General features: G+C 35.5%; 2 protein-coding genes across 2 annotated transcripts; one reads left to right on the plus strand and one right to left on the minus strand.

Moving 5' to 3' along the window:
- Nucleotides 1-882: 882 nt before the first annotated feature.
- Nucleotides 883-2094, minus strand: LOC133038225 (uncharacterized). The gene has a single exon (XM_061116314.1). It carries the CDS (start codon nt 2092-2094, stop codon nt 883-885), a length of 1212 nt encoding a protein of 403 aa, XP_060972297.1.
- A 13155-nt stretch (nt 2095-15249) lies between these two features.
- LOC115709987 (2,3-bisphosphoglycerate-independent phosphoglycerate mutase) lies at nt 15250-20079 on the plus strand. Its single transcript, XM_061115518.1, has 10 exons — nt 15250-15591; nt 15764-15960; nt 16198-16325; nt 16534-16684; nt 16809-17012; nt 17929-18353; nt 18786-18978; nt 19068-19163; nt 19305-19460; nt 19713-20079. Exons 2-10 carry the CDS (start codon nt 15799-15801, stop codon nt 19875-19877), a joined length of 1680 nt encoding a protein of 559 aa, XP_060971501.1. The 5' UTR covers nt 15250-15591; nt 15764-15798; the 3' UTR covers nt 19878-20079.
- Nucleotides 20080-26787: the final 6708 nt, after the last annotated feature.

Raw genomic sequence — 26787 nt, forward strand, 5'->3', positions numbered from 1 at the left:
TTTCTTTAAAGTTTCCTGTATATTCCTTTCCCCAGCCCTGTAACTGAGCACTACAAGCAGCCACTTTCCTTTGAATATCACTCTCAACACAGCCCTCCCAACTGTCCTTCACCAGCTGCATACACATGGGCTCCCGCAACCAGGCATTTTCAAATTTGAACCTTCCAATCGTAGAAGTTGGAAGCTCAGTCGTTAAGTCCATAAAGATCGGACAATGGTCCGATGTTGAGACTTCCATATTAAAAAGTTTGGCAGCAGAGAACATATCAAGCCAAGCTTGATTAACCAAACCCCTATCAAGTCGCACTTCGATCCAATTATCCGTCCCTCTACCCCTCTCCCAAGTGAAAGGATAGCCACATAAGTCCATGTCCTGCAAACCACTATCCGTTAGGGCCTGTTGAAACCCCTGAATCAAAAAATCAGGGTAGCGATTGCCACCTTTTTTATCATCATGAGAACTCACATTGTTTAGATCCCCCATTACACACCAAGGAAGATTAGAACTAGCAGAAAGAGAGCGAAGTAAGTCCCAAGTAGCCTTTCTTTTGCTACGATTTGGCTCACCATAGAGGCCAGTAAACCTCCATTTGCTTTGTCCCACAACATTAACCTCCATATCAATATAATTTTCTGCAAACCGAATAAGAGAGGCTTCGTTTTCATGTCTCCAAAGAAGAGCAATGCCTCCACTTCTGCCCCTCACATCAACAGCAAACATTCCATCAAATCCCAGAGAAATTCGAACCTTTTCCACTTGGTCATGTCTACAAAGTGTTTCACAAAGAAATACAAAGTTGGGCTTCTTTTGGACCACAATATCCTTTAGGAATTGAACATTCCATGGGTTCCCAAGCCCATGGCAATTCCATGATAAAAGACTCATAATGGTAGGTGGGCCTGGAAACCAGAGCCCACCAAATCCACATTTTTTGAATCCATTTGAACTTGGGCCTTATTCTTTCCTTCTAAAGTGTCTTCAGAAATTACACCACTGCCCATCTCAGTTCTACGCCTTTTTGAATCAATAACCATAAGGCAATCTTCCTCAACATTAATGTCCTTATTTTCCCCACAATTAGTGCCAGTCAACTCTCCTATTACTTCAATTGTTGATACACCCTTCTGTCTATTAGCTGCCTCTTTATTACTTGATTCGTGTCCCACGATTTTCTCCTTCATCACAGCTGCTTGAGTAGGATGAGGATACGACATTAATTGTCCCACCGGAGCTGTTCTGGAAGCATGATCTGAGCTCGGCTGGTCTGAATCCGTCTGGCATTCCTCCATAACCACTCTGAATTGTTTCAGCCATTTCTTGCCAATCATATGGCTGGTACGTTTTGGTTTGACTCTCATCCAATCCCCATAAGGTTTAACCAATGATTCGGTTGTTATATCAAAACGTCGTGGGCAGAAATTTTCAGAGTGTCCCATAATCCCACATATGAAACAAAAAATAGGGAGATGTTCATATTTGAAATTCGTCCAAAACTCGACCCCAGCAGTATTCCGAAGCCTCATACGTCTTTTGAGAGGCTTATTGACATCTATAGTGACTCGTACTCGAAGAAAGTCCCTCCAAAGGCCCAAGAAATTTTTCTCATCAGATTCCACAAATTTGCCAATGTAGTTCGCTACATCTTTAGCCACTGTAGCTGTTCGAAACCCCGACCGTAAGTCATGCAGTTGTACCCAAAAATCCACCTCATTCAGAGCTACCAATCTGGGATTCTCTCCAGGCTTCAATCTTGTAAACACCAGAAGAAACTTATTGAAAGTCCATGGACTCCGATCAATTACGCTTTTGATGTCAATTTCGTGATAAAATTGAAACAAATAACGATTTGTATCTAATTCCTTAACAAACATACCTTTTCCCGGTTTCCATAACGAGGCCAATAGATGTTGCATAGCATCAAAATCGATTGACCTCTCTGTTAAAAACCTTCCTACAAGGCACCATCGGTCGTCATAGTCTTTCTCAGTTTGGTCATTAGTGTCATAATCCAAAACAGCCTCCGATTCTTCATCAAGCCATATATTGTATCCATCCTCCTCTTCCACCAGTCCTTGCCGACTACTAGAAGCCATGATAAACACAAATGCTACCAAAAGAAGACAAAAAAGAACTTTTTCAATAAGAAACAGAACCCACAGAATAATATTTCTCTAGAAGAAAGAGAACACAACCATGTCACAGGACAAGACAGAGCAAGTTTATTTTTTGCTTTCTGTGTGTTATAACAAAATTTAAAAGGTAGCAAAATATCTTATTTCTATTCAAAATATCATGATTATAGTTATCTTATTTTAAATTTAAATAAGGTCAAATTATTTAAGAAAAATATTTAATTTAAAAATTTAATATCTGACCATAAATTTAAAAATAAGATAAAATATAATCAAATTTAAAAATAAGATAAAAAATCAAGCAAAAAGATAGATATTTACTTGTTTTCAAATTCAAATTACACTAATATCTAAGATTAATTTAAAAAAAAAATCAAATTAATTTATTTCTGATATTAGAATTGAAAATTGAAAAATAAAAATCTAAATACAAAACTACACAAAAAATCAGAAGTTAAATCCATGAAATAGCATGAAAAATCGAAGAAAAACGAAAAAAAAAAATGCGAGTTCTACGGACAGTATGCTAAGCATACTGCCCGCGCGCGCAAATGGGAGTGCATGGCCGAGATCCCTCGGTGCAGGAGGCTGCACGCAGCCTGTTCCGCGCGCACATGGACGAGTTTCAGACAAGAAATTCAGTCGAGCACTGTCTGAACGCGTGCTGTCCGAGGGTGTCACCCTCGTCCGCGCGCGTGGCCTGTTGCACGACCCTGATTTTTTCCGAAACTTCAAAAAATCATAACTAATTCAAATTAAATCGAAATTGAGTTTTGTAAAAAAGTAAATTGCTTAATTTTTTCCATACTATCCAATTAAAATAATTCCAGAAACAGAATTTCAATTATTTTTCACGAAAATTCACAAACATCAATCAATCATCATACAACACACAACACAACATGAAACCATCCAAAACACAAACAAATCGTTTTAAAGTCCAAATTTCTTGCAAGCAAATCAATTACCATGGCTCTGATACCAGTTGTTGGAATTTATTTTACCAGGATCTTAGATCTACTCACAAGTATGTTGTTTAACACCCTCAATATGAACTTTCTAAAACGATAAATAAACACATATAAAGTTAAGAAAACCTTACATTGGGTGCAGCGGAATATAATGACTCCTTCCGTTTAGATATCTAGCCCTTGATTCCTTTCTGTAGCAGAGCATTATCAATATCTGAACCTGGATCTCTTTCTCTCCTTCCTTTAATGCTGAATCTCCTTCTTGATGGATGGTTTTCCACAGTCTTACACACTATGATTGAGATACCACTTGATGTGTGTGGGCACTCACTCATTCACTCAAGGATTTCGAAAATTTAGAGAAGAAAACAGAGAAGGTGATTTCGGCTATAGAGAATAGGAGGCTCAATTTCATCTGACAAAGTTCAAGTGTGAATGAGAGCCATCACTATCTATTTATAGGTAACCACCTAGGTTTAAGTTAGAATTATTTGGCATTAAAATAATGAAAAAATAAATGATAAAACCCTATAAGTGTGGCCGGCCATGGGCCTTGGATAATGGGCCTCACTTATGCAATTTTGCTGTTTTATCATTTATGCATCTCGTTTTCTCAAAAACGCCAATTTTCAAATTCAACCATTTAAATGCCAATTCTAATTATTTAATAACTAAAAATTAATTATTAAATAATATTGTCATTTAGTATATTTATTAATAAGACATATAAAGTCTCTTAATTAATAAATAAACCTAGAATCTCTTTTCTTTACAATTTTGCCCTTGCTTAGTGAAAATTCGCAAAGTAGACATAGTCTAACTTTAAAATTATAATTGGTTAATCAAAATCAATTAACTGAGTCTTACAAGCAGTATGGTCTCAACTAGTATGGGGACCATGGGTCTATATATCCGAGCTTCCAATAAGCAGATCAAGAATTTATATCTTAAATTCACTGACTTATTAATTCTTCGTTGAATCCACGCATAGAACTTAGAATTGCACTCTCAGTATATAGAATGCTCTATATGTTCCACGATATAGACACGTCATTAGTTATCCATTATTATAACCCTAATGTGATCAATGATCCTCTATATAGATGATTTACACTGTAAAGGGATCAAATTACCGTAACACCCTACAATGTATTTTATCCTTAAAACACTTAACCCTGTATAAATGATATTTCAACTAAGTGAAATGAGATCTCCACCATTTATTTTCGTTTGGTTAAGCTCGAAGGAAATCATCCTTTACTTTCTATTCGCCAGATAGAAGCTATCGATTCCATATTTATGTTAGCGCTCCCACTCAATTGCACTACCGTGTTCCCAAAGTGTACGTATCACCCTGACCCAATAGTAGGCTTAACTAACAAATCAAAGAACACGAATAACACTCTTGAGATTGAACCTAATCATATCAGGATTAAGATCATTTGATCTAGGATCAATAGGTGATATTGAATTGAATAGATATTACGGTAAATTCTAATATATCTAATCAAAGTTCAATATCGGTCCCTTCCGATGTATACTTTATACATCCGATGCTGGTAAACTTTGCCAATGTCCTGGAAAGGACATAACACTTATCCAAGGTGTAAGAATACCTATTGCTGATTATACCATGTCAGTCTAAATCCAGTGTTCTGACAAATCAGGGAATAAACTTTCGAACGTATAATTAAGATTATATTCCACTGTGTTTACAACACTATAATCATTAACAAATTGATATGTTCTAGACTTAAATAGAATTCATACATTATGTACATATAATCATGAAATAAATCATGTGAACCATGCAACATTAAATGTTATTTCTAATCTATATTAATAAGTAAATCTGATTATATTAAAATGAGTTTTATTTAGGGCATAAAACCCAACACTTTACCCATGATCCCTCAAAGTCAAGCACACATGCCTGAAGCATGTCTTCTAGGATTTGTATCGTTCTCTCGGATTGCCCATTCGTCTGAGGATGAAAAGTTGTGCTGAACTTTAACTGAGTACCCATAGCTCAATGTAGACTTTCCCAGAATCTTAATGTAAACTTTGGATCTCTATCTGACACAATGGACTTTGGGACACCATGAAGACGAACAATTTCTCTGACATATAACTCAACATACTGGTCAATGGAGAAATTCGTCTGAACATGTAAAAAGTGAGCCGACTTTGTAAACCTGTCCACTATGACCCACACAGAGTCAAATTGTCCCGTGGTTCTAGGCATACCTACCACGAAGTCCATAGCGATGTCCTCCCATTTCCACTCAGATATATTTAGTGGTTGTAGCAACCTTGCAGGTTGTTGGTGCTCAGCTTTCACTTGCTGACACGTAAGGCACTTTGTAACATATTTAGCGATGTCATTCTTCATGCCTGGCCACCAGAATATGGCTTTCAGGTCTTGATACATCTTTTTCGACCCTGAATGAACTGAATAAGGGGTTGTGTGAGACTCATCTATGATCTCTTCCTTGATGTTCTCATCCATGGGCACACAAATTTGATTCCCAAATCTCAACATTTCCGTTTCATCCACTGAGAAGTCACTAGCCTTCCCAGCCGAAACCCTAGCTCGGGTTTTTATCAATTCAAAATCTTGCTTTTGTGCTTCTTTAATTCCCTCTAAAAGAGTGGATTGCAGGGTAATATTAGCCAATTGCCCCACAACCAACTCAATCTGAGCTCGAGTCATTTCATTTGCTAGCTGTTGGGAGATTTGCTTCACAGTATACAACTGACTCTGACCTTTTCTACTCAAAGCGTCAGCAACCACGTTGGCCTTATCAGGGTGATAAAGGATCTCACAGTCATAATCCTTTACCAACTCCAACCAACGCCTCTACCTCATATTCAAGTCCTTCTGGGTAAAGAAGTATTTTAGACTTTTATGATCAATGTATATCTCACATTTCTCGCCATAAAGGTAATGTCGCCAAATCTTTAGCGCAAATACCACTGGTGCGAGTTTTAGGTCGTGAGTAGGGTACCTCTGCTCGTACACCTTTAACTACCGAGAAGCATAAGCTATTACCCTCCCAGCCTGCATAAGCACACAGCCGAGACCCTGTCTCGAGGCATCACAATATACCACAAACTTTTCCTTATCTGAAGGAAGAGTTAGTACGGGAGCAGTAATCAAGCGTTGCTTTAACTCCAGGAAACTTTTCTCACACCGATCAGTCCAAACAAACTTCTGGTTCTTCCGGGCAGCTCCGTTAAGGGTACAACAATCTTTGAAAAAATCCTCAACGAACCGACGATAATAACCAACCAAACCCAGAAAACTTCTAACCTCTATTGCTGATTTCGGTGCTGGCCAATCTCGAACAGCTTTAATTTTGGCCGGATCCACCATGATCCCGTCTTTATCCACTATGTGCCCCAAAAATGAGACACGAGATAACTAGAATTCACACTTTTTTGAATTTAGCATAAAGCTTGTGATCGCGTAACCTTTGGAAAACCGCTATGAAATGCAATTCATGCCTTTCTTCTAATTCAGAATACACCAAGATGTCATTCATAAACATGATTACACATCTGATTCATATAGTCCATATCAAATATAGTATGCAACCTTGGCCCGTCATTCACCCTGATGGTATTCTTGCATTTTGAATACTCTAGATATGATCTGGAAAAGAATCCGTGACCTTGACGGCCACTTTAATTTCCCCGAAGCTTTCTATTACCCCCTGATGCTCTGGAAGCCTCAGCCTTCCGTTTGTGCTCAGGGTTGCCACTGTCGGTCCCCTTACTGATATTACCACTAGAAAGAGGATTTGATACCGTGACGGCATCCCTTACAGCCTGCTCTTAATTACTTGCTGCTTGGGCTCCTCAGCAATTAAGGCCAAGTCTACCACTCTCTTATACAGAGTGTCATGTGATGTGGTAATTTTCAAGTCCCGACTGATTGTAGCATTCAGTCCTCGAACATACTTCTGCTTTCTGGTGAAATCTGTAGGCACCAGATCACCAGAAAATTTAGATAACCGATAGAATTCCAAAGTATACTCGGCCACAGACATTTTCCCCTGAGTCAACTTCACAAAGTCTTCTCGATGTGAAGTCCTTACAACAACATTATAAAACTTTTCCTCAAAAAGTTTCTTGAACTCTTCCCGTGTCATCACACTGACATCTCGAGTTTGATTCACTATATCCCACCAGACGCGGGCATGATCTTGAAACATAAAGGCCGCACTGTCACCCCCATATTATCGAGGATACGGATAACAGTGCTCATCTACTGATCAGCTAGGGGTGTGCAGAAAGTCATTCAATCCAATCCCAACCGACCGTTCCAATCCCAACCGATCCAATAGAATCGGATATCCAATCATAATTGGATCGGATCGGATGCAAATTTTAAAAATCCAATTGGATCGGATCGGATGTTGGATGAGACATCCGATCCAATGGATAACCGAACCGATCCAATCCAATATCATCCAATGTCCATCCAATCATATTTAATATTTATAATTTTATATATTTAATTATTTTATATATTATTTTATCATCTATGTTAGATTATTAGGTTTTAAATTATGTTTTTTCATATATATATATATATTTTTAATGAAATTAGCCTAAATAGTGGCTAAAATGGATTGGATACATCATGAGATCTATTGGATGGATCCAATCCAATCCAATAAAAAACCAGTTAGAGCATCCAATGGATGGAACCGATCCAATCCAATACATCCATTGGATCGGATCGGATTGGATGACTCAATTCAATTGGATTGGATCGGATGGAAAAATCCAATATCCAATAAATAATTGGATTGGATCGGATGGGTCCAAATCCATTGGATGTGATCCAATGAACACCCCTATGATCAACCTTAATAATATCAATACCTCCCAGAAAAGCCGGAGGTTGCAGCTTCACAAACCGCTCAAACACAGAGTCCTAGTGCGGCATAATATACACTTGGTTACGCACCACTGGCACAGGAGCTGGTGGTAACCCTTAATTAACTTGGGCAGCTTGTTGCCTTAAACGTTGCAACTCTTCCTCTTGACGAAGTATGATACCTCGCATTCCTTAAAACATCTGCTGCCAGTCAGCAAGAGGATTAGCATTGCCAACCCCCGCATTATCCCCCGAATTTTGCGGAGGTGGAGGCGCTGCTGGTGGATCGGTTCGGGTAGCCCCGGGCTCTACTTGCTCGCCTTGTGGTCTGGATGATTGCGGAGGGTCCATTATGTTGGGTTTTATGCCCTAAATAAAACTCATTTCATATAATCAGATTTACTTATTAATAAAGATCAGAAATAACATTTTATGTTGCATGGTTCACATGATTTATTTCATGATTATATGTATATAATGTATGAATTCTTTTTAAGTCCAGAACATATGAGTTTGTTAAAGATTATAGTGTTGTCAGCACAGTGGAATATAATCTTAAGTATATGTTCAAAAGTTTATTCCCTGATTCGTCAGAACACTGGATTTAGACTGACATGGTATAATCAGCGATACATATTCTTACACCTTGGAAAAGTGTTATGTCTTTTCCAGGACATTGGCAAAGTTTACTAGTATCGGATGTATAGAGTATACATCGGAAGGGACCGATATTGAACTTTGATTAGATATATTAAAATTTATCGTAATATCTATTCAATTCAATATCACCTGTTGATCCTAGATCAAATGATCTTAATCCTGATATGGTTAGGTTCAATCTCAAGAGTGTTACTCGTGTTCTTTGATTTGTTAGTTAAGCCTACTTTTGGGTCAGGGTGATACGTACATTTTGGGAACACGGTAATGCAGTTGAGTGGGAGCGCTAACATAAATATGGAATCTATAGCTTCTATCTGGCAAATAGAAGTAAAGGATGATTTCCTTCGAGCTTAACCAAACGAAGATAAATGGTGGAGATCTCATTTCACTTAGCTGAAATATCATTTATACAGGGTTAAGTGTTTTAAGGATAAAATACATTGTAGGGTGTTACGGTAATTTAATCTCTTTACAATGTAAATCATCTATATAGTGGATCATTGATCACATTAGGGTTATAACAATGGATAACTAATGACGTGTCTATATCGTGGAACATATAGAGCGTTTTATATGACTGAGAGTGCAATTCCAAGTTCTAAGTGTGGATTCAATGAGGAATTAATAAGTTAGGGAATTTACTTGGTAAATTCGGTTTGACTTATTGGAAGCTCGGTTATATAGACCCATGGTCCCCATACTAGTTGAGACCATACTGCTTGTAAGACTCAGTTAATTGATTTTGATTAATCAATTATAATTCTAAAAGTTAGACTATGTCTACTTTATGAATTTTCACTAAGCAAGGGCGAAATTGTAAAGAAAAGAGATTTTAGGTTTATTTATTGATTACGAGACTTTATATGTCTAAATTAATAAATATATTATTTGGTAATATTATTTAATAATTATTTCCAAGTTATTAAATAATTAGAATTGGCATTTAAAAAGGTTAAATTGGAAAATTGGCATTCTTGAGAAAATGGGCATGAATAATAACAAAATGGGAAAGTTGCAAAGTGAGGACCAATCCCTTTGTATGGCCGGCCCTATGCATATGAAATTCCATTTGTAGTTTCCATTATTTTAATGCCATACAATTCAAACCTAAACCTAGAGGGTTTTCTATAAATAGAAAGTGTTGGCTTGAGGAAACACACACACATCTTTGATCACTTTGTTTCCCTCAGAAAATGCCTCACACGCCTCTCTCTCTTTTCTTCTCTATAAATTTCGAAACTTTGAGTGAATGAGTAGTGCCCGCACACATCAAGTGGTATCTCAATCATAGTATGTAAGACTATGGAAATTCTGCATCAAAGTAGGAGAAAAGAAGATCCAGGTTCAGATCTTGGTGATGCTCTGCTACAGAAAGGAATCAAGGGCTAGAGATCTGAATGGAAGGAGTCATATTATTCCGCTGCACCCACTGTAAGGTTTTCTAACTTTATATGTGTTTATTTTCATTGTTTTAGAATTCATATTAGGTTGTTAATCCAACATACATGATAGTAAATAGATCCTGGTAAAATAATTTCCAACACATTACTAGTACCCCAATAATCAACAACCCCTAGCGAGTTAAGCACCAATACCACACTTACACACTTTTTGCCTTAAACCCTAACTTATCTATTTACCTCATATAAATATTCACTTAATCATATAACATTTAAAGCATGGCATCACATAACACATAAATACTCTAGATGCTTGCATACTACCTAAAATGGAAAGCGGTAAACAGATGATCACACAACAGTAAAGTATTTACTCTCAATACTTACTGCACCATGAGTCGAGCTTGTCTCTGACGATGAATGTACATGCTCAGTCGGTCTACAGGAAGTTTAAAAACCTTGGCGCTCTGATACCAAATTGTAACGCCCTAAAAATAATTAGGCACGCTACCCAATATACTTATAAAACCCTAATCCCCTAATTGGGATTACCAGTAAAATTAGTGCAGAAATTAAACTTTAATTACAAACAGAGTGAAAATAAACTTGTATTATTTTTTTACTTTATAAAATAAAAGATACAAGTGTCGAGATCCCAAAAGTACTTAACAAAATATTATAACAAGTTCGTTTCTTTTAGCCGATCTATGCGGCAAAATAGAGTACAAAATACATCACTGGTAGACCCCAACCCGCTTGGTCTAGTATGGCCCAAACATGTACATTCCTCGTCCAGCTTCCACACTCATGGCTGATCAGTAATAGACTTACCCTTTCCTGCATAGTAGAGCACCCGTGAGCCAAGCCCATATCAATAATATGCTCATCATACTATTTAAACAGTAATGACATCCATATATGTCTGTGTGTCACAGACCTGCATGTCACACTCACATGCCTGTTTATGTCTACGTGGCGTAGATCTATGTGTTGCGCTCACACATCTATTTATATCTACGTGGCGTAGACCTACGTGTTGCTCTCACACGTCTAATTACAATAAGGCCTTAGAATAGTTCATCTCAGTTCTGTTTACTGAGTCCAACTTGATTATGCCTTGGCGCATAACCCTTAGTCTCAATATGTGAAACACCTAATTACTGGTGCCACTGCACTATTTGTCTATTTGCTATAGACCTGCATGTTACGCTCACATGCCTATTTATGTCTACGTGGCGTAGACCTACGTGTTGCTCTCACACGTCTAATTACAATAAGGCCTTAGTAGGGTTTACCTCGGTTTTGATTACCGAGCCTAACCTGATTATGCCTTGCTTGCATAACCCTATTCTTATATATACGTAATCCATACATTACGTTCTTTCAATGGTTTATCCTGGTGATATATACCAGGTCTAACCCAGTTATGTCTCATACACATAACCTTTAACATACATGCGTGTATTCAACATTTACTACAACATATATAATCTTAGGGTAATAACCCTAACTTCCATACTGAGTAACCACTCATACAATACGCTTCTATATACTCAGATTACATTTACTAAGAGCGTTAACCCTAACTCATGCTTTCACTGGATTCATAATATTCTAGGGTAATAACCCTAGCTTCCATACTAAAATTAGCTCAAGGTACTAGCTTACGGAGTCTAGCTTAATTATGCCTTAAGCGCATAATTCATAATCTCAATATATACCTTTATCCAACATGGCATAGTATTTATACAGTATATATCACTAGGGTAATAACCCTAGGCTATTACACCGCTCATGTTAGGGTAATAACCCTAATCCCGGTTACTAAACTTTGATGCATATCATTCACAATATAAGTGCCACTGCGCATACTCTACGTGCTAATCACTGTCTTACCTATTGTCCAGCAAGAGAAAGAGATTCCGAATCCCGGGTGCTCCTGATCAGGTGCCGGTAATCCTAGTCACACAAATCCGGGATATTTCACACTTAGGGTTAACCCCTGGTTCCACACTCATAAAATTAAATCATGGCATTTAAAATTCAGATAATCATACAGAGCTCGAAACGAGCTTTCCAACGATATAAAGAACTCCCAAATCGGAGTTCGGAATCAAAAGTTATGCCTTTTCAAAGTTTCAACACAAACTGCCCAAAAATCACGAGGGCGAGCCGCGACATGCCCAGACCATGCCGCGGCACCTGGGACAAAACCCAGGTTCCACCAAGAGGGGCGGGCTGTGGCATGCTCTAGAGCATGCGACATTTGGGTGCAGAACCCAGAAACCAGCAAGTTTTCCTTCGAATTTCAGCTCAAAACTCAATTTTTTCACCCCAATTTCACAACCAAACATCAAGATTAACAAGTAAGGTTGCTAGCAAACAACAAGGAGTTAAAATCCATGTTTCAAACACAAAAATCCCAATATTAAACTCATACTTACAGATTGCAATAAACACAAAATTCATGCTTTAAACTAGCTATACACAAGCTCAAGAACTTGAGCTAAGAATCCTTCAAACTCAACCCATTTCCAGCAATCACATATCAATATAACATGTATTTCAAACCATAAAAATACCCTATAATTACAATCCAAGCTCACAAACATGAATCCTAATCAATCCATGAAATTTCTCACTTAATTCATCAAAATTACTACAAAATCCAAGAACATGCAACCTATCATCATTATCACCAAATTCATACTTTCAATCACAGAATTCAGCAACTAAAAATAAGGTCAAGATCATAGGAAATTACCTCAAGATCACAACAAAGCAAGAACAAAGATTTCTCCCAAAATTAAGCTTCCAATCAAACCAAATTCCTCACAAATCAAGCTTTGAAAAATAAGAGGGTAAGAGAGGGAGAGGGTTCGGGTGAGAGGATGAAACAACCAGAAAATTAATCTTTTTCCTTCAAAAATCCATTTTAATTCAATGTAAATCAAATATGGTCAAATGACCATTTTGCCCCTAGGGCTTAAATACACACATACACCCTCACAAGGGTAATCTTGTCATTTCATGCATAAATAATTCACAATTAATTTTAGATTATCACTCATCAAATAAAATGTCAATTAAATCAATCTAATTTGCATTTCGGGCCCGAACCCGGTTCAGCCCGAAATTCTCGGTTGTGACTATACCGCGCCTACCTGTCAAAACACATCTGAAAAGACAACACAGGTATACTATATAATAATATAGTTCTATTAAGCACGTAATTAAATTAATTTCATCAATTTACCCTTCTCGGGTCACAATTACTAAAATACCCCTTGCTCACCAACGGAGTCTTAACATATTAAAATTCATATAATTTCACATATATTGAACTATATAATAATATAATTCCTCAATTATTTATAATTATTTAATTAGGGTTTTGCTAATCCATTTCTTAATTCCGGGTATTACAGCACTTGTGCCTCTATATGTCATGCGGTCAGTAAAATCCTCGGATGTTAGAACTATGAATTTTGTAGTTATTTGAAAAAATATATAACAAAAAATATCAAAGACGCCCTCACAAAAAATTGTCGACAAAATGTCGACATTCTATTCATATAATCAAAATTAAAAAAATAACAAAATATAATACAATTGTTGACAACCCGTCAACATAATTGAGGATATAATAAATCAGATAAAGCATAAAAAATGTCGACAAAAGGTCGACATTATATCGACATACTAAATATATTCTAACAGAGTATATCTTAACAAAAATTATCGACAAACTATAGATATCACGTCGACATCCTATCAATATACAGTTAAAAAAAATTGAAAAATCCAGTTATGCTCAAACAATCAATTACTATTGACAACATATCCACATTTCATTGACAACACATCGACATATTCAATAAGTTTTAAAAAATATATCCTAATTAAAAATATCGATAAACCATAGGTAACATGTCGAGATACTATCGATATACAGTAAAAAGATTGAAAAAACTAGTAAGCTCAAACAACCCATTTTCATTTTTGGTCGATATCCTATCAATATCATATCAACATTTCATCAATAACAATGTAAAAAATACCATTAAAACCCTCCACATATACAAGGGGAAATAGATTGATATCATATAGATATACCATCGATAACTCTGTAAAAATATAATTCACCAGAATAAGCCACAAAATCCACAAGAACAATGACAAATCACATGTAATCAAGTAATCCACAAAAAACTAGCAAAATTGAATAATTTAACATTAATTGTTTTTTTTTTTTTAAAAAAATGGTACCTTTTTTTACTCGGTTTGGTGGTGGTTTGACTAAGAACGACTGAGGACGGTGGTGGGTGTCTACTGAGAACGGCTGGGTTTCATGGTGGTTATTTCGACTAGATATGGACGGACTTTCAGTGGGTTTAGTGTGGTGGGGTTCTCGGAGGTTGGTTGTGGCGAGAGAACGCGAGGGAATGGAGGTTGAATTCGAGAATGCCTGGGTTTATGGAGCTTGAGTTCGAGAACGCCTTGAATGGAGGTTGAACGTCGGTTGGGTTTCTTAGAGGTAGGTGGGGGGTTGGGAATGATGAAGTGGAGAGAGAGAGAGAGAGAGAGAGAGAGAGAGAGAGAGAGAGAGAGAGAGAGAGAGAGAGAGAGAGAGAGAGAGAGAGAGAGAGAGAGAGAAATTTTAATTAAAGGGCAATTTGGCTATCTTGGAAATTATAGGTATCATTTGGTACAAATTAGTTTAGGGTATAAATTTTGATATGGAGTATTTTATTAAGTATTGATGGTTAAATTTTCCTTATTTATATTAATATATAATTTCTTAAAATTTAGTGTGATAATGTATGTATAATTAAAAAATTAATATATTAAATAATAATGTGTGAGATCATAATTATAGTATTTTTGAAGAGTACTATATTATTGAGCGTCTTCAGGAGTAAAAATGCTAAAAATAATATAAAAAAATATTATATTTTTAAATGATATAAATTTATGTTTTAAAGATGCTATGCTCTTGTAGCAATTTCCAATAGAAAATGGCCAAAAGGCAAAAATAAAAAGGAAAGCTAAAGATTCCGGCATATTCTTTCAGCGAGAAAACTTTTATTCGAATTAAACAATTTGATTTTTCAATTTCTAAAAAAAAAAATGTTTAATTTCACTCTTTTTATATCAATTATTATTAATATTATTGTTATTATTTTAATTTCACGTGCGTGCCGAATCAGCTCATGAATCATGCGGGCTCAACCGTCGTGGATCATTCTGGATGGACTCGATTTTTCAACCAGCGTTGGAGGTTGTAAATGGACAAGCGCATTGTAATACAGTAGAACCCGGAACACCAGATCACAAAGCGAGGTTCCAGAAAGACGCAATAAGCACAAGCCACGTGTACCCTAACAAAGATAAATCAACGGCGTCAGATCTAATCTAATCTATGGGAGATGGTTTGTCTTGCTTTTGTCGCCTATATATATATACGTGGGTAGTTGATAGTTCGAAGTAGTCAGGTTCTATATTTCCTTCTTCCATTGATTCCATTTCTCCTAATTATGTAAGTATTTTCTTTTCATTTTGCAATTGGTATTTAGTTTCTTCTATTTTTTTTTTTTGTTCAAATTCTTTGTTTTCTGTATTAATAAATATGTTTTTCTTTTCCTTATTCTTATTGGCGGATTGGAAATCAGCGATTGTAATTGCTTTTTCACATTTTTTCCTTTTTCCAGTTATTTTCGGATTTAGCGAACAGAAAGCACCGAGAATGGGGAGTTCAGGCTTTAACTTCAAGTTGGCGGATCATCCAAAGCTCCCTAAGGATAAGATCGTGGCTATGGTTGTTTTGGACGGCTGGGGTGAAGCCAAACCTGATGAATACAACTGCATCCATGTCGCCGAGACACCCACCATGGATTCCCTCAAGAAGGTAACTTTCTTTTCCTTTTTGGATTGATTTTATGCGAGTGGTTTTTTATTTTTATATGTATATTGTTTTGGATCTGTGCACGTGGGATGTTTATAGTTAGTGCCTAAATTGTATTATGTCTTGTTTCTTAGTTTTATGAACTGGGCAATTTTAAAAATGAGAAAAATTTAAGCTAGCATTATTACCAGTGGCTGTGTGCTTTGTCTAATATCTTTACTGGGTTTTGATTTGGTGAAGGGTGCTCCTGAAAGATGGAGGCTAGTCAGAGCTCATGGCACCGCAGTAGGACTCCCAACTGAGGATGATATGGGCAACAGTGAAGTTGGTCATAACGCACTTGGTGCTGGACGAATTTTTGCTCAGGGGTGAGTATTTCAGAGAAAAGTTCTTTGTTTTTAGAGTTTATATTGAATTATGATGAGTATATGAAATCACTGTCATCACATAAATAAATAAGTTGTACACACAAACACATTTGTTTTTCCCCAAGTTTTTTTTTTTTTTTTTTTTTTTTCTATCCAAGGTGTTTGCCTAATAAATAAACATTTATACATATTTCTTTTCCAAATGTAGGGCAAAGCTCGTCGATTCTGCACTTGCGACCGGAAAGATTTATGAAGGAGATGGTTTTAAGTATATAAAGGAATCTTTTGAAACTAACACATTGCATCTCATTGGGTTATTGAGTGATGGTGGAGTTCATTCCAGACTTGATCAAGTGCAGGTAGGTTTTTTCAAATGGGGACAAGGCCAAGCTTTTCTATTTTATCATGGATTTCCTTTTAATAGTTAAATTATTGTCTCCTCTCTTCTCTTCCATTAACTCTTACTCTTTCTTTTTCTTGCAGTTGCTTCTTAAAGGAGCTAGTGAGAATGGCGCAAAAAGAATTCGCCTCCACATACTTACTGATGGTCGTGATGTCTTGGATGGTTCAAGTGTGGGATTTGTGGAAACTATTGAAAACGACCTTGCAAAACTACGTGAAAATGGTGTTGATGCACAGATTGCATCTGGTGGTGGTCGTATGTATGTCACAATGGATCGATACGAGGTATGATCTATATATGTTTACGTCTGTCTAATTGCAGTAGTCAGTACTATGATCGTCTTTGTTTTGTTACTTTGCTATATATTATTCACGGCTTCTGTTTTCATACATGATATAAATCTGTGTTAAATTGTATAAGGTGAATAGTAAACATAATATGATGTGTGTGTCTTATTCTGCACTTCTCTTTCCGTCATGTAAAATTGCATAGCACTGCTCAGTTTTGTTGGTGGAATAATAGTTTATTTGTTTCATAAATTCAATAATTATTGTTTCCAACTTTCCATTGAAATGTCTACATGGGTTTTTCTAGACTAAACATGGGAAGGGAGTTGACGGCCCTTACGGCATCAATTTTATAAGAATAGTTAGAATGTGACATTGTGCCAGTATTTGAATTTCTTTCCAACAAAGTATCTCATGAAATTCATATCATTAAGTTAATATATACATGGTCATTCAATATTTGTTTAGTAATTAAGTATATGCTTTCCATGATCAATGCTTGTCAATAAATTTGTAGTTTTACTCTAAATACCATGATTGTTGACTGTATATTTCTCTTTATTAATACTAATCAACAAAGTTTTTGCTGATTTGTCCCTTCTCTCTGTTAAGCTGCTTGTATTTGAGCCATGGTATTATACCCATTGTTGTCTAGTCTAGTATGTATAGTATGCATCTGGATCAGTTAATTACTGAGCTCATTCAGCGTGGAAAACTATCTCCATCTAAACGGGATGGGGATCATCATCATGTATTTTCTTCTTAAGGACATAAAAATGTCAATGTTATAAGTACTTTCCTGTTTGAAAGAATCGTACCTTTTGTAGTCAAACTCCTTATTGATCAATTGTTTCCACTGACACTAATTTTAATGAAGTTATTTACCGTACTTGTGGTGATCAATTATTTGCAGAATGATTGGGAAGTTGTGAAGAGAGGGTGGGATGCCCAAGTTCTTGGTGAAGCTCCTTACAAATTCACAAATGCTCTTGAAGCTGTCAAGAAGTTGAGACAGGAGCCCAACACCAGTGACCAGTACCTGCCCCCTTTTGTTATTGTTGATGCGAGTGGAAAGCCTGTAGGTCCAATAGTGGATGGTGATGCTGTTGTTACTTTCAACTTCCGAGCTGATCGGATGGTTATGATCGCAAAGGCACTTGAATATGAAGATTTTGACAAATTTGATCGAGTTAGAGTTCCTAAAATTCGTTACGCTGGTATGCTTCAGTATGATGGTGAGCTGCAGCTTCCAAGTCATTACCTTGTCTCTCCTCCTGAAATAGACAGAACATCTGGTGAATACCTAACACACAATGGTGTTCGCACTTTTGCCTGCAGGTTAGCCCATGTCATTTAAATGGTGTTTATTCACATATGTTATTTTAAATTTAATTATTTTTACTTAACATGCCTCAGGCATATTTCACTGTGGTTAGATGACTACTTTTAGCCTTTCATTCCTAAAGTATTTTTCAATTATATTTGATAATAAAGGGAAAACTTCCATTATATCGTGATGTTTTTTTTTTTTGTTAGAAAATCAAATGCATTCTAATGCAGGATAACTCTATGTATCTATGTCCTTGCTTTTACAATTTCTTAAGTTTTTTACAATGTTTCTCGTATAATCTTACCATGGTGATGTGTCTTTTTTTGAGTGTTTACCAACCAAACATGGGCTAGAGTTCCCAATTTGTTTGTCCTTCTGAGCCATTCTTTCTGGACTTTTTGTATTGCTTACCTATTTTCTTCCATTTTTCCCCTGAACAGTGAGACTGTTAAATTCGGGCATGTCACTTTCTTTTGGAATGGAAACCGCTCGGGGTATTTTAACCCTGAGATGGAAGAATATGTTGAAATCCCAAGTGATAGCGGAATCACATTTAATGTCAAACCATTAATGAAGGCCGTAGAAATTGCTGAGAAGGCAAGGGATGCCATACTTAGCCGGAAATTCCAACAGGTATTCTGTATGTTGCACCTTACTCATAACAAATAATCTTCAGATTGTACAATTGTTTATTCAGTACCTTTTTTCACATGATTCATCAGGTTCGTGTCAACTTGCCAAATGGTGACATGGTGGGACATACTGGTGATATTGAGGCTACTGTGGTGGCTTGCAAGGCTGCTGATGAGGCTGTTAAGGTACATTAACTGCGAGCCTTTATTGTTTAAATATGTTAAAAAAGAATTGTATTGACAATTTGATTCGATTGAAGGCTATTCTAAAGATATATAATCTACATATTTACTGTAATTTATAAAATGTGACACACGTGATTGCAGATTATCCTCGATGCAATAGAGCAAGTTGGTGGAATTTATGTTGTCACTGCAGATCACGGAAATGCTGAAGACATGGTGAAGAGAAATAAGTCTGGGAAACCTCAACTTGACAAGAATGGCAAAATCCAAATTCTTACTTCTCACACTCTTGAGCCTGTAAGTTCTATAAATTCTTTCTGAAGTTTACAAAAAGTAATTTGTTTTTCATTGGCATATGAAAAATATATGTCCACATAAATAATTTTGATGCTGAGTCATATTATGGTGGAATTGTCAATTCTTTTATCAAGTAACTCCACCCATTGATTTAATGAATTGCAATAATTTTGAAACTTGTTGGATTTTTTATATAGTGAATGTTAAAATAGTTGCCGAAGATTATAATGATTATATAAATTCTTTTTTCAGGTTCCAATTGCAATTGGAGGTCCCGGACTAGCGCCAGGTGTTAGGTTCCGCAATGATGTTCCTAGCGGTGGGCTAGCCAATGTTGCTGCAACCGTCATGAATTTGCATGGATTTGAGGCACCTAGTGACTATGAGCCAACTTTAATTGAGGTGGTTGATAACTAAAGGCTGCAAAGAAAGAAGAACAAGAATGACTCGAGGTTTTAATAATAATTCGTCTAAATTTTGACTCAATTTAAAGCCATACATAGGAGGCTGTGGATTATGGTTCAATAAGTTGAGTAAACTTTTATTATTGCTGCTATGATGTTACTTTCTCATAGCTGTGACAGAACAAAGATCAAATATAATCCGATTTTTGTGTTCACATGATTTTGTCATTCATGGAGTTATATACAATGCCAATGATTGTATCTACTTTTATGCAATTTATTTTGGGCTTTTTTCCTTAATAGATTTTTTAGGCCTAAAATTTACATTTTTATCTTGTTAAAGAAAAATAAACTAAAAAAGAAATTACAAATTTTATTTTCAAATATACGGACGGACTGAAACAAAACAATTCTCATCTTCCTCTCTCTTCTTCCTTTGTTTCCAGCTGTACCAAAGCTTCCATATCTCTATTTTTATTTCAATTCAGGCACGATTTTAGGTCCAAAAAAATCGTATAAATGAGAAAGGCACAATGAAGATCTCAACAACAAAGCAAAGTAATCTTGACAAATCTAAAAGTAAAAGGTAAACCAGAAAAAAAAAAAATGAGATTACAAGGTGGTGATATGACACTTTAAATTTTCTCTAAAACTATTATTTTCTTTTCTTCTTAATTCTCTTATTTTTTTTTTAAAAAAATTCATCATCTTCATTAATTGTATTTCATAGTGATTACATGATTAAAATCTAGAGTAACATCACTACTCCTGATAACACGATCAGCAACTAAATAGGATGCTCGAGCTAAGAAATGAGCAACACTATTCGCAGAACGTCTAATAAAATTGACATAAACATCTCGCAAGTCATTTAACAACATCTTACAATCAGAAATAATACTCCCAAAGTATGAAACCATAGGAATAGAGCTGCGTAACGCTTGCACCACAGTAAGACTCAGTTTCAATGACAACCTTCCTCCAATCTTTCTGTTTAACACAATTCAGTGCCTTCTTAACACCCAAAGCTTCTACCATTTCGGGTTGCAACACCCCTGACCGACAGTAAGTAAAGGCTTCCACCAATTCGCCAGTTTCATCCCTAATTACCCCTGCAAAGCTATAAGTTGCAGTTCTTGAAAAAATGACAGCATCTACATTAATCTTCAGGGTGTTTTCAGCTGGTTGTTGGAAATATTTTACCAGGATCTAGATTTACTACTGTGTATGTTTCATTAACATCCTAATATGAATTCTAAAACAATAAAATAAACACATATAAAGTTTAGGAAACCTTACATTGGGTGCAGCGGAATATAATGACTCCTTCCGTTCAGATTTCTAGCCCTTGATTCCTTTCTGTAGTAGAACATAATCAAGATCTGAACCTGGATCTCTTTCTCTCCTTCTTTGATGCTGATTCTCCTTCTTGTTGATTGGATTCTACACAATCTTCCACACTATGATTGAGATACCACTTGATGTGTGTGGGCACTCACTCATTCACTCAAGGTTCGAAATTGAAGAGAAGAAGAAGAAGAGAAAAGGGGCGGCTATGAATAGAATAGGAGGCTAGGTTTTTATCTGAAAGAAACAATATGCAAGTCATAGTTTCCTGAAGCCATCACTTTCTATTTATAGAAAGCCATCTAGGTTTAGGTTAGAATTGTATGGCATTAAAATAATGAAAATATGAATGGTAAAATGCTTGCATAGTGGGCGGCCATGATAGGGATAATGGGTCTCACTTTGCAATTTTTCATTTTCAATCCCATTTTCTCAAAAATGCCAATTTTTCAATTTAACCACTTAAATGCCAATTCGAATTATTTAATAACTAAAAATTAATTATTAAATAATATTGTCATTTAATTTATTTATTTATTAGACATATAAAGTCTCTTAATAAACAAATAAAACCTAGAATTTCTTTTCTTACAATTTCGCCCTTGCTTAGTGAAAATTCATAAAATAGACATAGTCTAACTTTAGAATTATAATTGATTAATCAAAATCAATTAACTGAGTCTTACAAGCAGTATGGTCTCAACTAGTATGGGGACCATGAGCCTATATAGCCGAGCTTCCAATAAGTCGAACCGAATTTACCAAGTAAATTCCCTAACTTATTAATTCCTTATTGAATCCACACTTAGAACTTGGAATTGCACTCTCAGTCATATAGAACGCTCTATATGTTCCACGATATAGATACGCTATTAATTATCCATTGTTATAATCCTAATTTGATCAATGACCCTCTAATAGATGATCTACATTGAATAGGAACTAAATTACCGTTACACCTTCAATGTATTTTATCCTTAAAACACTTAGCTCTGTATAAATGATATTTCAGCGAAGTGAAATGAGATCTCAACCATTTATCTCTGTTTAGCCAAGCTCGAAGGATATCATCGTTTCACTTCTAAATTCCTATAGAAGTTATAGATTCCATATTTATGTTAGCGCTCCCACTCAATTATACTATCATGTTCCCAAAATGTACGTATCACCCTGACCCAAAAGTAGGCTTAACTAAACATCTATAATACTCTTGAGATCGAACCTAACCATATCAGGATTAAGATCATTTGATCTAGGATCAACAAGTGATATTGAATTGAGTAGATATTACGGTAAATTTTAACAAATCTAATCAAAGTTCAATATCGGTCCCTTCCGATGTATACTCCATACATCCGATACTGGTAAACTTTGCCAATGCCCTGTAAAGGACTTAACACTTATCCAAGGTGTAAGAATTGTTGGAAATTATTTTACCAACATCTTAGATCTACTAACAAGTATGGTGATTAACACCCTAAATATGAACTTCTAAAACGATTATGAAATAAACACATATAAAGTATTAGAAACCTTACATTGGGTGCAGCGGAATTAAATGTCTCCTTCCGTTCAGATATCTAGCCCTTGATTCCTTTCTGTAGCAGAACATTATCAATATCTGAACCTGGATCTCTTTCTCTCATTCTTTAGTGCTGAAACTCCTTCTTGTTGAATGTCTTTCTTCACTATCTTCCTCACTATGATTAAGGTATCACTTGCTGTGTGTGGGCACTACTCTAACACTAAGAAATTTCGAAATTGAAGAGGGAAGAAAGAGAAGAAGGTGGCGGCTAGGTATAGAGAGAGAAGGCTCAGGTTTTTCTCTGAAGGAAAAAGTGGAAAAGTTTAGTGTAAATTTCCTGAAGCCTTCACTATCTATTTATAGCATTCCACTAGGGTTAGGTTTGAATTATTTGGCATTAAAATAATGAAAATATCAGTTTGAAAAACCATCCCAAGTGGCCGGCCATGTTGTGTAATGGGCCTTACTTGGATTTTACAGTTTTCACAAATTTTATTTCTATTTAAAACAAAAACGCCAATTTTTAAAATCAACCATTTAAATGCCAATTCTAACTATTTAATAGCTATAAATAATTATTAAATAATATTGTCATTTATCATATTTATTAATTGAACCATACATAGTATCATAATTAACAAATATGCCCCTAAAACTCTTTCTTTACAATTTTGCCCTTACTTAGTGAAAAATTCACAAATAGACATAGTCTAAATTGAGAATTATAATTGATTAATCAAAACAAATTATATGAGTCTTACAAGCAATATTATCTCAACTAGTGGGGGGACGATGGGTCTATATAACCGAGCTTCCAATAAGCAGATCAAGAATTTACAACCTAAATTAACTGACTTATTAATTCTTCGTTGAATCCACGCATAGAACTTAGAATTGCACTCTCAGTATATAGAATGCTCTATATGTTCCACCATATAGAGACATCATTAGTTATCCATTGTTATAATCCTAATTTGATCAATGATCCTCCATATGAATGATCTAAACTGTAAAGGGATTAGATTACCGTTACACCCTACAATGTATTTTATCCTTAAAACACTTAACCCCATATAAATGATATTTCAGCTTATGTGAAATGAGTACTCCACCATTTATTTTCGTTTGGTCAAGCTCGAAGGAGATCATCCTTTACTTACTATTCGCCAAATAGAAGCTATAGATTCCATGTTTATGTTAGCGCTCCCACTCAATTGCACTATTGTGTTCCCAAAATGTACGTATCACCCTGACCCAAAAGTAGGCTTAACTAACAAATTAAAGAACACGAATAGCCTCTTGAGATTAAGCCTAATCATAACAGGATTAAGATCATTTGATCTAGGATCAACTAGGCGATATTGACTTGAATAGATATAACGGTAAGTTTAATAAATCTAAGTCAAAGTTCAATATCGGTCCCTTCCGATGCATATTCCATGCACCCAACCTGAGCTTTACTTTAACCAATGCTCTGGAAAGAACATAGCATTTCTCCAAATGCAAGTAAACTCTGTTGTAGATTATCATATCAGTAAAACCCTGTGTCTGATAAATCTAGGAAACTTTATTCACATAGTCATGTTTACTTTCCAAAGTGTTGACAACACAATAAACAGGATCAAGTATGTGAAAAGGATTTCAAATGAATTCATACATTATGTTCATATAATCATGAAATAAATCATGTGAACCATGCAACATTAAATGTTATTTCTGATCTATATTAATAAGTAAATCTGATTATATTGAAATGAGTTTTATTTAGGGCATAAAACCCAATAAACTCACACTTGCACTAATATAAAACAAAAAGTGCATTTCAAATAATCTCAACACCTTGATATACAAATCAAGTGTAGTAGTAGTAAACTCCTCGTAATAGGATCTGAAAGGTTGAATTAAACACAACCTTTTCTCCACCATTACTCTTCCTTAATCACAAAATCATTGATAATGTGAAATTCCTCTCTATATGTCTACTCTTTTTGGGATACTGGATTCTATACCTTTGGCAACTACTTTTGGTTAATCAGGAAATTAACACTAGTAGTTTAGGCAATTTGGAATGGTGCCAAAGATGTATAGAACTTTCCTTAGACTGAATAAGTACCTTTCCTGCAACTTTAACATTCAGTCCCTTTCTGGTAGACCTAGAGACTTCAGATAGGTTTTTACACTTCTCCAAAATCACTATTCCACCCCCAGAGTAATCACCATCTTATCAGCAGACTTTCTAGAACAAAGGCAAGTCTTGAAATCTGATGTGGTGTAGTCTAAGAGTTTTAAACACACCCTTATCGACTAACATATAGTTCCTCATCTTAATCTTAAGATTTACTTGATTGTCTTCCAATGTTCCTCTCCTCGATTAATCTGATACCTACTCATTACTCCCACTCAACAGCGGGTGTCTGGTCTAAGGCATACTAAAGCATATCTGAGACCTCTCACTGTTGATTTAAGAAATTCTTTCATGGCTTTATCTTTTCTGGAATAGTTGAGACTTTTCCTTAGATAAAATCTATGCCTAGAAGTCGAGAAGCTTCTATAGATTGCCATTAGAAAAGAAAATGCTTCATCATCTTACTAAAGTAAGTTGCTTGCATTAGAGTAAGTAATTACCAGGTGTACTACAAGCCATATGTTTAGATAAACTCAAACCTATAATACTAGGAACAGGAAGTTTTGTTAAGTCCATTGAATAGACTTATAAACGAAAATTTCCTTTCATGTCTCTGTAATAGAAAACTTTAGGTTACTCCATGTGAATGGATCAAACCATAGTTCTCTTGGCTTTTCTTCTTAGTTTCTTATCTTTGACAATCCATTACTTGTTTAAACTCACAATAGATTTTAATCACTAGTGTTTTCCAAGTCATAAGAAGAGCGAGTACCTTGACACCCTCCCACTACGACAAGGTAGAGTGAATTATGTCTAAGAAAACTACATGGTATTGACCTCTTCGGTTGTGACAAGACAACAGAGGCAGTGGGATCATCATAAAACAAGATGATACACTTTTGGAATCAAGAAAAAAAATATCTTCTTTATTTGCTACTTTTCAGACTTAGTCATTTTCTTAGAAAAGTAGTATTTGTTTAAACAAAAACTTTCTTATCTATTGACTATGGGATGGTCCACCCCTAATCACTTAGAATAGCTAACAAACCATGGTTAACAGTTCTAGCTTTTCTTAAGATTTTGATTAGGTCATCCATGAATCTAGTAATGATTTACATTAAGTATACAACCATTACGTCATTCTGAAATTGTATTACCATAGAAAGACTTATGCAACAACTAGTAACTAATCATCAATATGCAAATCGAAATTTCTGGGGAGGTAAGTTTGGAGATAATTCAAAAATCAATTTAATGATCTTTGAACTGCATATCTACTAACTATTTCTCCACCCCTATCAGTTCGCAAGATCTTTAACCACTTACCTTAATGGTGTTCCACCATTGCTAGAAATCAGAAAATTTTCAAACGAAAAACTCATATCCACCCCTGAATGTACATCCATCTGCGAATGAGATGAACTTACTTTCAGTGGATATAGGCATATTAACTCTTTGTAGAGTTTGATCTTGTCAAAACCACTATGAACAAGATACAAATGCCATAGATTAAAAATGCGTGGTTGTGTCTTTTGATGACTTAGGTTTAGTTACATCAAAGAGTTATTAGAATAGTGCAAGTGGATCCTGGTCACAGAATATTAAACTCATATTCCATACAGTTTGAATCCATTAATAGAAGATGGATATTAAACACTTGTGAAAGTGTAACTGTATTGTATCCTGGAATTAGAAATATAAAAAAATTTCTGTTTGGATTCTAAAATTAAATTCAAATACTTGAATTTATACCAAATATAATGAGTAATTCTTTCTTGGACCACCACTACTAATTTAAACTCTAAGTCAGATTTGCCCATACAAGTAGGAGATTTCTAAGATTGAGGACTTATTGTTGGAAATTATTTTACCAGGATCTAGATTTACTAACAAGTATGTTGGATTAACAACCTAATATGAATTCTA

The sequence above is a fragment of the Cannabis sativa genome, chromosome 5, assembly GCF_029168945.1.
Source record: "Cannabis sativa cultivar Pink pepper isolate KNU-18-1 chromosome 5, ASM2916894v1, whole genome shotgun sequence".
In the NCBI taxonomy this organism is placed as follows: domain Eukaryota; kingdom Viridiplantae; phylum Streptophyta; class Magnoliopsida; order Rosales; family Cannabaceae; genus Cannabis; species Cannabis sativa.

Excerpts from the sequence above, each read along its gene's own strand:
- LOC115709987 (XM_061115518.1), top strand. The coding sequence starts at position 15,799 with ATGGGGAGTTCAGGCTTTAACTTCAAGTTGGCGGATCATCCAAAGCTC. Across the intron at positions 16,326-16,533 it reads GGACGAATTTTTGCTCAGGG|GGCAAAGCTCGTCGATTCTG; the intron begins GTGAGTATTTCA and ends TTCCAAATGTAG. Across the intron at positions 18,354-18,785 it reads GTTCGCACTTTTGCCTGCAG|TGAGACTGTTAAATTCGGGC; the intron begins GTTAGCCCATGT and ends TCCCCTGAACAG.
- LOC133038225 (XM_061116314.1), bottom strand. The coding sequence starts at position 2,094 with ATGGCTTCTAGTAGTCGGCAAGGACTGGTGGAAGAGGAGGATGGATAC.